Genomic DNA, 14,570 nt, shown 5'->3' with positions numbered 1-14,570 from the left:
ATCCAGGCTTTACACCCACCCCTCACACCGTTCCCCATGGTGGTAGCGGCCAGACAATGGACGGAGGCCCAGTTGCACGCTAAAACTGCGCCAATGTAAACACGAGTAGCGGAAAGGACGAACAACTTCAGCAGCCAAATAATCCACCCCTAACGCTGGGATTGTGCCACTGTCTTTCTCCCTTTGGAGAGCATCATAATAGCCAGGTTGTGGCTCTGCAACTTTGGGCTTTCCAGGGATCCACTTATTTGTCCGTACAAGTGCCCCTGCAAGTGTTACTTCCAATGGGTACACAGACATTGACCCTCCTCTACTTCACTTCATATGTTATTGTTCATGAGCTCACAGCAATTCTGTGTCTCAGTACAGACGAGTTAACACCATAGGTGTTGCCAGCCTGGGTGAGACTCAATGCGCCAAGAGGACAGAGACCAAAGGATAACACTGACGTCCATGCTGGAGGCCATGACTGATGGACACAGTTGCGCAATTGCTACTGCTATCCTTGATAGTGCTGGCCTAGGATGTGCCCACAGCTGTCCAACGGTTTGCGCCTTATGGAACAGCAATGGAGACTATGGGCCTAACTCCAATGACACATATAGTAGTGCACAGCCCTCTGACTCACCACACACTGTGAAAAGACACACCAATCTTAAGTGTAATGAGCCAAAAATCACAACCACACCGACGATATTTTGCTGTTACATGCTAGATAATTTGCCTAACGTCATTTGTATGCCCAGAACTTAACTCTCAATGATGTAACCTGCATCACTTTTTTTTCAGTAAAACACTCAACACATGCCCATTTTTTCACCTCTAACTACATTTTTCAAGACTGACTGTTCATCATGTTAGTGTAACCAGAGTATCAACCAACACATTCTTTATGGCTATCATTCCAGTGGCAATAAATCTTACAGCTTATAAGAAAATTTTTCGGCCAGTCTTCTACTGGAAAGAGGCAGAAATTGTAACTTATTCAAACAAGAATAACTTGGATTTTAAAGTTGTATGAATAGACCTCCTGTCATCTTTGTACAGAATACACATATCAGCAAAATAGTAAATATAAAATTGAGCCCAGAGTCCTAGTTGATGACTTAATATTAAACTGTAACTCTGTGAAACTAGTAATTGTACTAGCAGCCATTCCTTGGTACGCTGGTATTATTGTACTTATTAAGTCTGCTGGCGCAGATACTATGTACCACCAATCTCAGGCCAGTGTATATTTATTTTAATTGTGTGCAGGAGTGGGCTATCCTGTGCCTGAACATGGAGTGTTTATTCTGCTTCCATCTCTGCTATGCCATTCAATGCAGTACATTTCAGTGTTTTATATGGGTGCTACAACCAGTCTTGATAAGTGGTAGTTTTAACTCAAAATTCTATTGTAAGAGGGAGGTTATGGAAGGTTACAAGCTATCTAGTTTGCCTCCTTCCACTTATATTACATTTATCTGCAGCTTGTCATGACCAGCAATAGGCAGGACACTGGTTCTTCTACTTAAAGTCTCATTATGTTGAACTGTAACGGGGAAATGTATTTTACAAAATTTCTGTGGTCATTGGTAAAGGGGCTAATAGTTCCAGTCTGTGAATATGTGAGAAATGCATAGCTCGCACACTCCTCTGAATGTGACAGGTGTGTCATGAGCACTCAGAGCCTTGTGCTTGCTTGCATGTGTCAAGTGGCCACAGACAGAAGCTCACGGAACCTTCCAGGCCTTTTCACAAGCAGTATTTGGCAAGACTTGCCTCTCGAGATGGCCAAGGGCAACAGCTTCAAGTGCTTGCTGGGAAACTACAACTTATGATGTAAAAGTACAAGGCTTGGAATGTGGTTTGGCCCCGGGAAATTCAGATTGTTAAACTATATTCTGATTCACCCATCATCGGCTGGCGTCAAACAGAAATTTCTAGGATAAACTAGCAAGGAAGGCCTGTGACTGATGATGTTCCAGGGTAGAGATTTGTTAAATGTGTCACTGACACGCTACTGGCGAAAAGGAATTTCTCCTGACTGGCATTTGAGGATAGACTAGCACAAACTGCAACATCATGAGCTGGTGGAAGAAAAGGAGACACTCTTGGTTTGTTGGTGAATGGGGACAGATCACTGGTTCAAGACGTCTTAGCACTTGGAAGTGTTCAAGTCCTGACGAGTGAGATTCTGATTCTCCACTATGACCATGGTCCTCCGACTTACTGCCACAGCAGACTAGTGAGTGTATACAGCAGCATGGCTCACTAGATGGGGGTTAATTTTTAGACAGGAAGGGTACCGTTGCCACAGCTCCGCTAATCCCAACTCGTGCCTTAGTACCGTTTCATATGGTATTCAATTGACCACTGGAGTTTCTAAATCAGTTGTTGGATACTAGTGGATTAACTATTTAATGTGCACCTAGGACACAGTATCCATCCCTCCACTTGCCTAACTTGTTAGTTGTCGTCAGCAATTAACTTTGTTTTTCGTAGAATGTTGATACTAATACTTTGTAATTATTTAATATAATAAATAATCGGTTTATGTTTCATTTGCATTTTATTTGAAGGAGCACATAGTTCCCTTCAATTCACTAATTTATTCTATTGATTCATCAGATAGTTATATAGTAAGATACTGTAATTTCCCACCTTTCAATTCTACGTTACGGCAGTTCAATATAGTGATTCCATTGTGTAATTTACAGTTAACATGGGATTGTAAAGGGAGTGTGACAGAGTCTAGGTAGGCCTATTACTCTGATTCTGATAGGTTTCACAGTCTCACACACCGCGGGATATTGCACTGTTTCTAATACTTTGGGTAACTGTGACACTGCATAGCAACATCAGTGACTGCAGCAACTTACGACATGATCACAAAGTGTGGAATGAGTCTGACTATTGCCTGGATGTTTGTCATGAGTCTAGTGCACATCATTTTCAACATTTGTGAAAGGTAAATGAAAACTTTTATCCAAAATGTAATTCTAAAAAGTACCCGTAGGTATGTAAAAAATATAGTCGTATAAAAACAGATGCTTCTTTTGAGGAAGAAAAAGAAAAAGAAAAGCTCTGTAGTCCTATGCAAAGGTTAAAACTCACTCTTGTTTTTATCTTCATTCATGTAGACGATACAACCTTGTGAAATCAGATTACTCTTTTTGAAGCACCATGTATTTTGTTTTACAGGGTGTACACATGAATAAGGAAAAAAAAAAAATCCTGGATCTTTCCCGGTTAAAAATACACTTTTTCCATGTTACGTAACAGGATACTTTCCCTCGGAGCTGTGAAACTTATTAATCCACTGAAGGTTAATGTTTCATGCACCAGCTTGAACTTCCCAGCACATTAATAAACAATCGCAAGCGAGGAAAAAACAAAATTGATGTGCAGCAACAAGTACACTGCATATTTTCATATTACAAAAGTATAAATTCAAATTCCGACAAACACAGCACATTAATTTCCAAAGCATTGAAATCGAGATTGCAATGCCCTTTTGGAAGTCAATCATGGCTGATGTCATGTGATCTCACCAGCCAACGAAAGCAGATATTCAGAGCACAGAACACGTGATGCAGTCAGTCAACAGCAACATCACTGTTAAGTAGCGCAAACACACAAGTAGAAAAAGTTAATGGTTTAATTAATGTGCAAGTGTGGCTACAAGAAAAACTACACTTTCACGTATAATACTGGTCTCCAAGATCAATTAGCAACCAGGAAAGCTAAACTTTGACTTATAAATTGGTCTTTTTCTCAAACAAATGTGCCAGTAAAATTTTAATTTTTAAACAAGAGTCAACTGCTCTATGATTTAAGAAATTCATCACACATTCTCACACGCAACATAATTCATCCTGCATAAAAGGAAATTTACATTGAAAGTGGCGCTTTTCAAACCACCATTCACAATATTTTCCCAAGAGCTATTAGAAACAGGTTTGTTTCAGCAGCTTGTTACTGCCCTTGCGCAGCTACGACATAGGAAGTCTGTATGTTTGTACGTTTAAAGCATTAAGAGAACTTACATATCATCATAAAAGAAACAGGACATCAGATGATACTCCAAGAGCATCAGAATTTCGTAAACCATACTAAAACACCCAATTCCACTTAAAGTGTATATTCGTATGTCCAGATTCACAATGAAGTAGACCTCAACCTGATATTACGCTTTTCAGTGTAGTTTTCAAGACGTAAATTTTCTTTGAGTACCAATACCGCATTATCTCATGTTTGGTAGTTTATTATCAATAATGCCATACATGCCAGAAGATGAAAATGTGTGCTTGGAAACCTGCAAACAGTTGAAACTAGCCAAAAAACACTTCGTTTCAAATAAATTGACAGCCCCAGCAGAAAAGATTAATAACAGCCAAATTTCTTCAGCAAACTGAAGAAAATAACTTCACCGTTCTGCTTGTTGATTAATGCCTGACTATTACAAATCTGGAAATAAAATAAAACCAAAAAACTGAGACGAATAACGTATTTTAGACTTCCGTAATTAGGTGAATCTATTTTAATTCAATTGATGGCTCCCGGCCACAGAAAACCGTTTTGTTTTCATTTGGCGTGAGATCTGTAAATGAAGAGGAAAGAGCAAAATCACTAAATGTAAACACTGCGTACCAGAAAAATTTTTACGGGTAGCATCTGGTTGGTTGCTACAGCCACACTTCAAGTAGCCAGAAGCAGGAGAATTTACTGTTCATATGTGACTCAACTGCGCAGCCACATGAGCCTGCTGGCATCTGGTCTAACGACGCTAACGTAAACAATTGTGACGTCACACTCATCGCAAGCAGTTTGCTGTTATGAAATATTGCATAGTCTATTGTCCTAATACCTTTAACACATTTTGCTGTTGGCAGACGCTTGAGTGTGCAGTTTATTTTGTTGTAAATGGTGCATTTCCTTTGCAACTTATGTTTAACTTTATTTTCTTCTCTCGTTTACATTTCACTGCTGCAATATAATACTGCAGCAGCAGGTAGAGTAATATTCTTTGTTAGGCTATCAGTTGTTAGCAATCTAAATTACAAAAATTAATTGAAAAATAAAACACTGAAAAATTCCAAGAATTCTGTAAAATTCCATGTTTTTCCCGGTTTTCTCCCAGGTGAAAAAGTTCCCGGGTTTTTCCCAGATCTTCCAGAGCGTGTACACCCTGTTTTATCTTTTCAATTATTGCAACTTAGAGGACATACAGGAAATTGTTTAATATCAGAGTGTCTCCCTGCAGTAACATCATTTGGAAACTTGTTATCATGTTAGAAACAACTTTGATCAGTTAAGAGTCTTCCAGAAAGAGGTTCAAGTACACAGTCAACACTAATAGAATTGTGGTAACTGTTGAGATGAGCACCCCTGAAGATACATTTGCTTCTACCCAATGTTGCATTGGTCCACTAGGCATGCCACATCATCACTTCAGAGATTCTGAAAGCATATTTAAAAATGCTTCAAAACAGAATCAAATGATTTGAGCTTTACAGGCCTCAGATGCTCAGAAGCAGCTGCAGTACATCATTCAAATTAAACAATGAATGATATTGACTGAGAACGCCCATTTTCATTTAAATGGATATATTAAGAGAAAAAGAAAACTACAGATTTCAGAGTACTAAGAATTTCAGCAGCCCTAGAAATGTGTTACTTGGAATATCAGTTTTTCTGAAAGAGTTATCATGCAATATTTCTCTGAAAATGAGTGGGGTCATCCAGAAAGAATCAAGAGCGTCTTTATGTATTAGGGCAACTATAGATATCCTGCAACAAATTTTTGGTGTTCAAATAATCTTAAAAAATGTTGACTGGTTTGTCCTCTGGATTCAAATGATATAATGGCAACAAACTTCATTTGGCGAGGGTATCTGAAAGACAGGGTTTGCATTAATAAACATTCAACTGCTCAAGAACTTTAAGAGACTATCCTGAAATCCAACATTCACAAACTGAAACCTTGCTTATGGTAACAGAAAATGCTATATTTCTGAGCAGGAAAATAGTCATGTTTTAAGAGATGTCGGTATTGCATGCAAATCTATGTTTAAAAAGTTACATTAACTATATTTTGTAATTAAATGCGCTAATAAAAGTTATTTTTGTTTCGGATACATAAATTTTCTATTACTCACCTTCCAAAGAAGTTGTGCCTTCTCCCATTTTCCATACTTCTTGAAAATGAAAAACAATGAACAAATTTTATCTGAGAGAAGCAGTTACAAACTGTGTGCACAGAATGACTACAATAAATAATTCCTGGCAGCATGCACTTCACAATGAATATCTCCATAGATCTGAATACTAGTAAACATGCTTTAAAACAAACAAAAATGTTAAATGAATAATCATTTAAGCCTAACATTATTTTATCCATAACATTTTGAGCTCTGTGGATATGGATTAAATTATTTGGAAAAAACATATCAGCAACTTTTAAAGTGGCTTGCTGATCTATTTTTTCAAGTGATTTAGCAGTATGTCTACTATTCCTTCTAAGATATGATCATACCAGAACTGGATAAAAGTCCATCGAGTGCTATTTCTTCCAAGACCAGAGCTTTGACCCTCTTCACTGATGCCAACATCAGATGATCTTCTGGGAGAATGTTCTGCATTATCTGGATTGCAATATTTGCATGTTCCCTGGAAAAATAATCATACATAACAAAACACTATCACACAGTCTCTTGTGGTGACATATTCATTAACAAATGCTTCATTATAGTGAGTTGTTATGAGCATGATGCACAGATCATGAAAATAATTAATCAAAGAATGGAAGTTTGCTAGTAGCTTCAGCAACTTTTAGTGAATCACTGCAATACCTATCAAAATTCCACCATTAGTGTGATGAAATCTGGTTATGTCAGTGAAAAATCATAATCAAAATTAAATCAAATAATTACCTAGTTTATCAACATCAAATTAAATCAATAGTTTCTGATCTGTGAGGAATGCAATGGTATTTTCACGCTTGGGGAAAGCACCTTGTGCTGCATCCATCTGTATCGTGATGATAAACATTCCTCACTGCTAATATTACTATCCGACATTTAACTAGATAGAACAAAACACTCACTACATTGTTCATAGTTGGTGATCATGTCCCTTTCTTTCAAGATTTTTACCTTAAAATTAAGCCTTACCTAGCCAGTCCGAACCTGCCAGAGCTGTACTCGTGAACATACAGAGCGTACGCTAAATCCTCATGAGCTATAGCAACATGAAGATTATTTTCTCCAAATAACTCCTGTCGGATTTTCAGTGCCATCTGTAAAGGAACATAACTTTTTTGAAAATACATCACTATAACCAACATACACCTGGACAACTTTTTTTTTTTTTAAATCTAACACACAGTTTATTTTTTTCTAACAAACCAAATGTTGTAAAAAAACATACTTCTATGTTTTAGAATTACATACCAGTGTATATTTGTACATAAGACAAATATTAAGATGAACAGACGTCAATAAAAGTAAATAACAAACATTCCACAAAGTTAATGGTTTCGTTTGTAAATTAAATTAAATGTGTGCCTATGTTCATCTTACCCATCATCAAGTGCACTTTAATAAGTGCTAATACTCTGAGGTGACAAAAGCTTTGAGATACCTTCCAATATGTTGTTGGGCCTCTGTTTGTCCGTAAGAGTGCAGCAACCTAACATGGCATGAATTCAGCAATTCGTTGGAAATCCCCTGCCTCTATAGCTACTCATAATTGCAAAAGTGATGCCAGTGCAGGATTTTGTGCATGAACTGACCTCACGGTTAGATCCCATAAATGTTCGATGGGATTCATGTCGGGCGATCTGGATGACCAAAATTTTCACTCAAATTGTCCAGAATGTTCTTCAAACCAATCACAAACAATTGCGGCTCGATGACATTGTGCATTATCGTCCATAAAAATTTCATCATTGTTTGAGAACATGAAGCCCATAAATGGCTGCAAATGGTCTCCAAGTAGCTAAACATAACCATTTCCAGGCAATGATCAATTCAGATGGACCAGAGGACCCAGTCCATTCCATGTAAACACAGTCCACACCATTTTGGAGTCATATTCAGCTTGCACAATGCCTTGTTGACAACTTGGGTCCATGGCTCCACGACTCTGCGCCATACTCAAACACTGCCATCAGCCCTTACCAAGTGAAACTGGGATTCATCCGACCAGGCCATGTTTTCCAGTCGTCTATGGTCCAACCGATATTGTCATGCACCCAGGAGAGGTGCTGCAGGCAATGCCATGCTGTTAGAAAAGGCACTCGCATTGGTAGTCTGCTGCCATAGCCCATTAACGCCCAATTTCCCTACACTGTCCTAACAGATATGTTCATTGTACGTTATTTCAAGCAGTGTTGTTTCACTGTTCATACTGACAACTCTATGCAAACGCTGCTACTGTCAGTCATTAAGTGAAGGCTGTCAGCCACTGCAGTGTCCACGGTGAGAGGTAATGCCTGAAACTAGTATTCTGGGCACTCTCTTGACATTGTCGATCTCTGCACTGCCCTTTTATACACTGTGTATGTAACACTACCACCATCAGTATACGTGCATATTGCTGTCCCATGACTTTTGTCTCCTCAGTGTACACAGGGTGTCCAGGAGGAATGGTCAAAACATTTAGGGCTATGTCATGAATTATCATTTGAAGCAAAAAAGCGTAACAGTGGCTCTATAATGAATACCTTAAGAGCTACGAGAATTACTTCATCTTCAATATTGTGAAACATGTTTTCTCTTATACTGCAAGCTCTTTGCTTTCCATATTTAGGGATGAGGTATTATGGATCAAAACAAACAAAAAATTGTCTAGTAAACATGGGTTCTAAAATGCATACTGTAAGCACTATGACAACTTGTTCAGTAGAAGAGATGTGTTTCACAATAACTCAAAGGTGTGCACAATAGGACTCTCATTTATTGGGCATTTTTTTCTTGTTTTGGTCCATACCACCACCTCTCCAAATATGGAAAGCATAGAGCTTGCAGTAGAAGAGATTCGTTTCACAGTAACAAAGAGGGAAGTGCTCATAGCTATTGAGAGATGCATTTTAGAGGCCATGTTTACTAGACTTTTTCTGCTCTGGATGATCATCCCTCTCATACCCATGAATACTGACATTTCCTCATGGGACACACTTTAGAGTGACTTCAACTTAAAATGTCACGTGATTATGAAAACAGGATAGTGTGGAACAGCAACTTTCAGTCACTGCTTGAAACATATTACTCTTCACATTTTACTGTCACTGAGAAAACACACACAATAACTGAATATTGTGCCAGACTATTTTTCAAAATATTGACGTGCAGTAGACTCTCGACTATCTAGCTCGTGGCTATTAAGTGTCTGTACTACCCAATATACCATAATAATATAATAATACCATAATAATACTTCTCTGGGATAAAACGAGGATAAATTAATTGTACATACAATGGATTTCCAAAGTAAAGCAAGCAAGCAGGCACTGGCTACTATGCTGAGTGGTCTTTCAAAATGGTTTTTGCACCTTTTGAGCTTCTACCACACTGGGAGTCACAATTCGAACATACATATGTATTGTTAATATTGAATACATTACTGAAACCAATCTTCAACAAACAATATTTAGAAACCCTCTTTCAGTACTCACAAACAGCAATTAACATACGTAGACAGCAGCTCTGTTGTTTCTTCAGTTGTGTATAAGAGGTTCAAAGTGTGCTTGTTGTTGAATTGTGTTATGTGGTCCTTTGTGGTTTAATTAAAGAGCCTGAAATGGGTGAAAAATGGAAAAAAAAAAAACATGCAGTGACTATGGATCAGAAATTACATGCTGTAATGCAGTTGGATTCTGTGGTAGCAGCCATGCCTGCTGCTTTGGTGTTAAGCGTATCATAAAGTACTGTTGGAGACTGGAAGAAAAATTGAGCAGAAATTGAAAAGTGGTGTGCTTCCTAAGCTACTGGAAGTGGAAAAAAATAAGGGTGACAATATCATCTTGGGTCAGAATGCAGCATCACGTGGGATGCAAGTATCAATCTGGAGGGGGTGGAAAAGAGGAAGGGATAGTAGTGTATGGGTGGAGAGAGGGATTAGAATGCCAACAGGTACGGCATCAGGAGATTGTGGAGAAGGGAGGTGGGGGCAAAAAGGAGCAAAAATGGAGAGGAGTGGAGAAAGAGGTGCGAATGTGTTGGCAGAGGGCGGCAAATAAACAGAGTGGGTGATGAGAATGGGAAGGACATTATAGGACAGAGGGATGGAAACTGTTGGGTGGAAGGTGTGCAGTCAGTATGCCACTGTAGGCTGAGGCCAGGATAATTACAGCAGGGGAGAATGTGTTGTTAGGGTAACACCCATCTGTGCAGTTTGAACCCGAATCTGACCAGGGGTTTTGTACAGTGGGGGCCATTACTGAATGGATTTGGTAGTATAAAAATCTGATTTTTATTTTTCACTCGATGTTCATCAGTACCATTTTTATTTTTTCTCGATGCTCATCAGTGCCTTCTGCCTGGCAGCCAGTTGCACCGTATCAGTCATGTTGCACAAATCCGGACAGAACCACTTTGAAACTCATATGTCGAACCATCAGCAGCTAAACTCACATGTTGCTGACGAGGTGACGCTACCGAACTGCATGTCTACAACTTGGCTGTCCAATAGGGAGGGTTGGAAACAATCATGTGGGGGTGGAACTGCGGCCTGCTGCCATGAGTGGACATGCTGTCCACTCTCTTCTGCTGGCAGCTTCAAACTCGACCAGAAGCTCTTCTCTTCTGCTCCCTTGGTCAGCAGCCCATTCAGTTTCAGGGGCTTCTCTGGGCCTGCCTTTCCTTTTTAAGGCCATTAAACATCCATGCATTTAAAATATGTTCAATTTTTCTCCTCAACGGGTGTCCACTGCTTTCCCTTCCTCACCAATCCTGACACATTAACAGTTTGGTGTTCTGGGAGACTAGCAAAATCTTCTCTGAAGACCCATAAAAAGGTTGTCACAGGTTGGTGCCATGCGAGTGTCCATGGCCATGCAGTAGATTTGTTTGTATACCTTCCCTGCAAAGGTGAAGTAGTTCTGGGTTAGGATAGAGTTAGTAAGGTGTATGAGGAATGAGGGAGTGGGTTTGTGTCTGAAGGACAATGGGACTGGACTCAGGGCCAGGACACCCTATCTTCGTACCTTTAGAACATCAACACTTTGTCTGCCATCCACTTCATGTGGTCCTCCTCAACCCAGTGTGCCACCTTCCTAGATGTTGACCTCCTCCTCTCTGATGGCTCCATCTGCACCTCTGTGCACATTAAACCCACCAACCAGTAACAGTAGCTGCATTTTGACAGATGTCATCCCTTTAATACCAAAAAATCCCTCCCATATAGCCTGGCCACCCAGCAATGGCTTATCTACAGAGACAAAAAACTCCCTTGTTCAGTAGGCTGAGGGTCTCACCAAGGCCTTCACAGACAGGCACTATGCCCCAGACTTAATCTGCAAATAGATCTCCTGTGACAGTTTTCCTCACAGACCCAACTCTCCCACCACCCCCATGAACCAGCCACAAAGGAGTGTCCCCTTCATCATCAAGTACCACCCTGTACTGGAACAACTGAACCACCCTAGGGTTCTAATTACCTATTCATCATACCCTGAAATGAGAGACATCCTACCCAAGATCCTTTACATCCCTCCTACAGTTGTGTTCCGTCGCCCAGTCAATCTCCACAACATCCCAGTCCATCTCTATGCCACTCCCAATTCCAACCCCTTGACACAAGGGTCATATCCCTATGGAAGGCCCAGGTGCTAGACCTGCCCAATCCACCCACCCAGCACTTCCTATCCCAGTCCTGTCAAAGGTTTATCCGACCCTATCAGGGGATGGGCCACCTGTGAAAGCAGCCCTGTCATTAACCAACTCTGCTGCAATCATCACACAGGTTTTTATATTGGTATGACCACAACCAGCTGTCCACCAAGATGAACGGCCACCGCCAAACTGTGGCCAAGAGCAAAGTAAACCACCCTGTGGCACAACACACAGCTGAACATAACATGCTTAATTTCAATGGCTGCTTCACTGCCTGAGCCATCTGGATCCTTCCCTCCACCACCAGCTTTTCTAACTGTTTAGATGGGCATTACCCTTACAACGTGTTCTCCACTCCTGTAATTTTCCCGGCCTCAGCCTACGACAGCATACCATCCCCACATCCTCCACCCAACAGTTTCCATCCCTCTGTCCTATCATACCTATTGGGATTCCCATTTCCCACCCTGTTTATTTGCCACCCTCTGCCAATGCATGTGCCCATCTTTCCCTGCTCCTCTCCTCCCCCCCCCTCCCCCATCTCTCTGCCCCACAACCTCCTGAAGCTGCGCCTGTTGGTATTCTAATTCCTGCACACTCCACTAACAGTGTTCACCTCTCTCCCCACCCATACACTACTATCCCTTCCCCTTTTCCACCCCCTCCAGACTGCTGCTTGCATCCCACATGATAGCTGCATTTCAGATTGAGATGCTGGAGTTGGTGGTCATGTGTGCATGAGGTGTGCTTGCTTATGTGTATGAATGGTGTGTGTATCTCTCTATTACTAAGCAAGGCTGTGGCTGAAGGTATTATGTAAGTGTTTTTTAATTGTGTCTGCCTGCAACTTAATGTGTCTTCTTTACAGTAAGTAGCAATATGTGTTTTCCTACTTTGTTATTTAGAAAATCCTAATCAATGACAGAAATCTCAAGTGAGTTAGTGGTGAGTGATGGGAAGAATTTGTTACTGATTAATGCAGTCTTCCTCAGTCAAAAATTATCACAAACCTGTCCCAATTGTGAATGAACAATGCCACAACTGTCTCACACTGTTAACTTCCAGACTGGTGTAGTTGGAAAACAACACACATCACTTTTTTCTGACATATTGTAGGGTTTTTCATATTCTGTTACATTTCCACTCCTTCACCTGAAATACTGGGCTTCAGAACAGAATAAGTCACAAGTTTCCCACTCAGATACATCACTAAGTGACATGTTTGTCCTCTGCACAACTGTTGGGGCTTACTGACTAATGTTACTTTAAATGATGGGCTGCAGTCCACCTGAAAACTGTGTCCTTCTGTGGAAGAGAAGGTGGAGTGAATGTCAGTGGCCTGCACTAAAGAACAACATCAAACGTATCTTTTCAGAAATATAACATGAGCGTTTTGACCTTCTTTAGCACAATGATATGGGGCTTGTCAGCAATTTTTATTACACCTAGACACTATTAATGAATCGCTGTGGTAACGAAACATTATAAGGTGCCATAAGGTGTGTGGAAATGGTCTCAAGTTACCCACAACCTTGTTTTGTTTTTTAGATATGGTCCAGTTGTGCTGTAAGGTTATTAGGATCATTTATTATCATTTAACACATATTTCACTAGTCTATCTACAGCTAACTGAAAGTATGTTTCTTTCTAAGGTCTTTGAAGGCAGGAGCTGTTGTGAATAACACAGTCTGCAGTACATCCAGCTAGCACCTTGTAGGAACAGAGGTGGTGTGTGTGTGTGTGTGTGTGTGTGTGTGTCCTCTAGATCAAAAAAGGACTACTCCAAAAGCTAGCAAATTTTCTTTCTTTTTGTTTGTGCCTGTCAATGACCAACCGCTTCTGCATTTCAATGAGTCGACTCCTTTAATCCTGAAGTATAAGGGGCATTCAAATGACACCCGGTCACTAGTGGAAAGTAACAATAATGATTTTATTAGCTAAAAAATGTAGCTATACACAGTACACATATTCAAAAATATTCACCAAAACTGTTGGCACATTTATCCCATTGTGACACTAGCCGGTCGTTTCCATCCTTGAAGAAGCTAGTAGGCTGCTGTCAGATATAGACTTTCTAGTTTTGCTATTTGGGGAGCAAAATAACTGATGATGGTCGAAGTAGAGAGGATACAAAATGTAGACTGGCAATGGCAAGGGAAGTGTTTCTGAAGAAGAGAAATTTGTTAACATCGATTACAGATTTAAGTGCCAGGAAATCGTCGTTTCTGAAGGTATTTGTATGGAGTGTAGTCATGTGTGGAAGTGAAACAGGGACGATATATAGTTTGGACAAGAAGAGAATAGAAGCTTTCGAAATGTGGTGCAACAGAAGAATGCTGAAGATTATATGGGTAGATCGTATAACTAATGAGGAGGTATTGAACAGAACTGGGGAGAAGAGGAGTTTGTGGCACAACTTGACTAGAAGAAGGGATCAGTTGGTAGGACATGTTCTGAGGCATCAAGGAATCACCAAGTTAGTGCTGGAAGGCAGTGTGGAGGGTAAAAATCGTAGAGGGGGAGAAGAGTACACTAAGCAGATTCAGAAGGATGTAGACGGCAGTATGTACTGGGAGATGAAGCAGCTTGCACAGGATAGAGTAGCGTGGAGAGCTGCATCAAACCAGTATCGTGACTGAAGACCACAACAACAACAGGTTGTGGTTACAGTGGAGCCTGAGTTTTTGCCCAATGCATATTGGATTTTGCTTCTATACTGACATGAGAATGTTACAATGTTTCTTGTTTCTA

The 14,570-nt window shown here is 40.3% G+C and overlaps 1 protein-coding gene across 1 annotated transcript in view; it reads right to left on the bottom strand.

Moving 5' to 3' along the window:
* LOC126248851 (amyloid protein-binding protein 2) overlaps positions 1-14,570 on the bottom strand; it is a 107,374-nt gene that overhangs the window by 36,514 nt on the left and 56,290 nt on the right. The window contains exons 7-8 of the mRNA XM_049950284.1: positions 7,158-7,282; positions 6,521-6,654 (exon numbers count right to left, since the gene is read on the bottom strand). Coding sequence (XP_049806241.1) covers positions 6,521-6,654; positions 7,158-7,282 — 259 coding nt within the window. The remainder of the gene's footprint in view (positions 1-6,520; positions 6,655-7,157; positions 7,283-14,570) is intronic.

This window comes from Schistocerca nitens, chromosome 1, assembly GCF_023898315.1.
Source record: "Schistocerca nitens isolate TAMUIC-IGC-003100 chromosome 1, iqSchNite1.1, whole genome shotgun sequence".
In the NCBI taxonomy this organism is placed as follows: domain Eukaryota; kingdom Metazoa; phylum Arthropoda; class Insecta; order Orthoptera; family Acrididae; genus Schistocerca; species Schistocerca nitens.
Note: the sequence above shows the minus strand (reverse complement) of the source record. Positions and strands in the feature narration are given on the sequence as shown.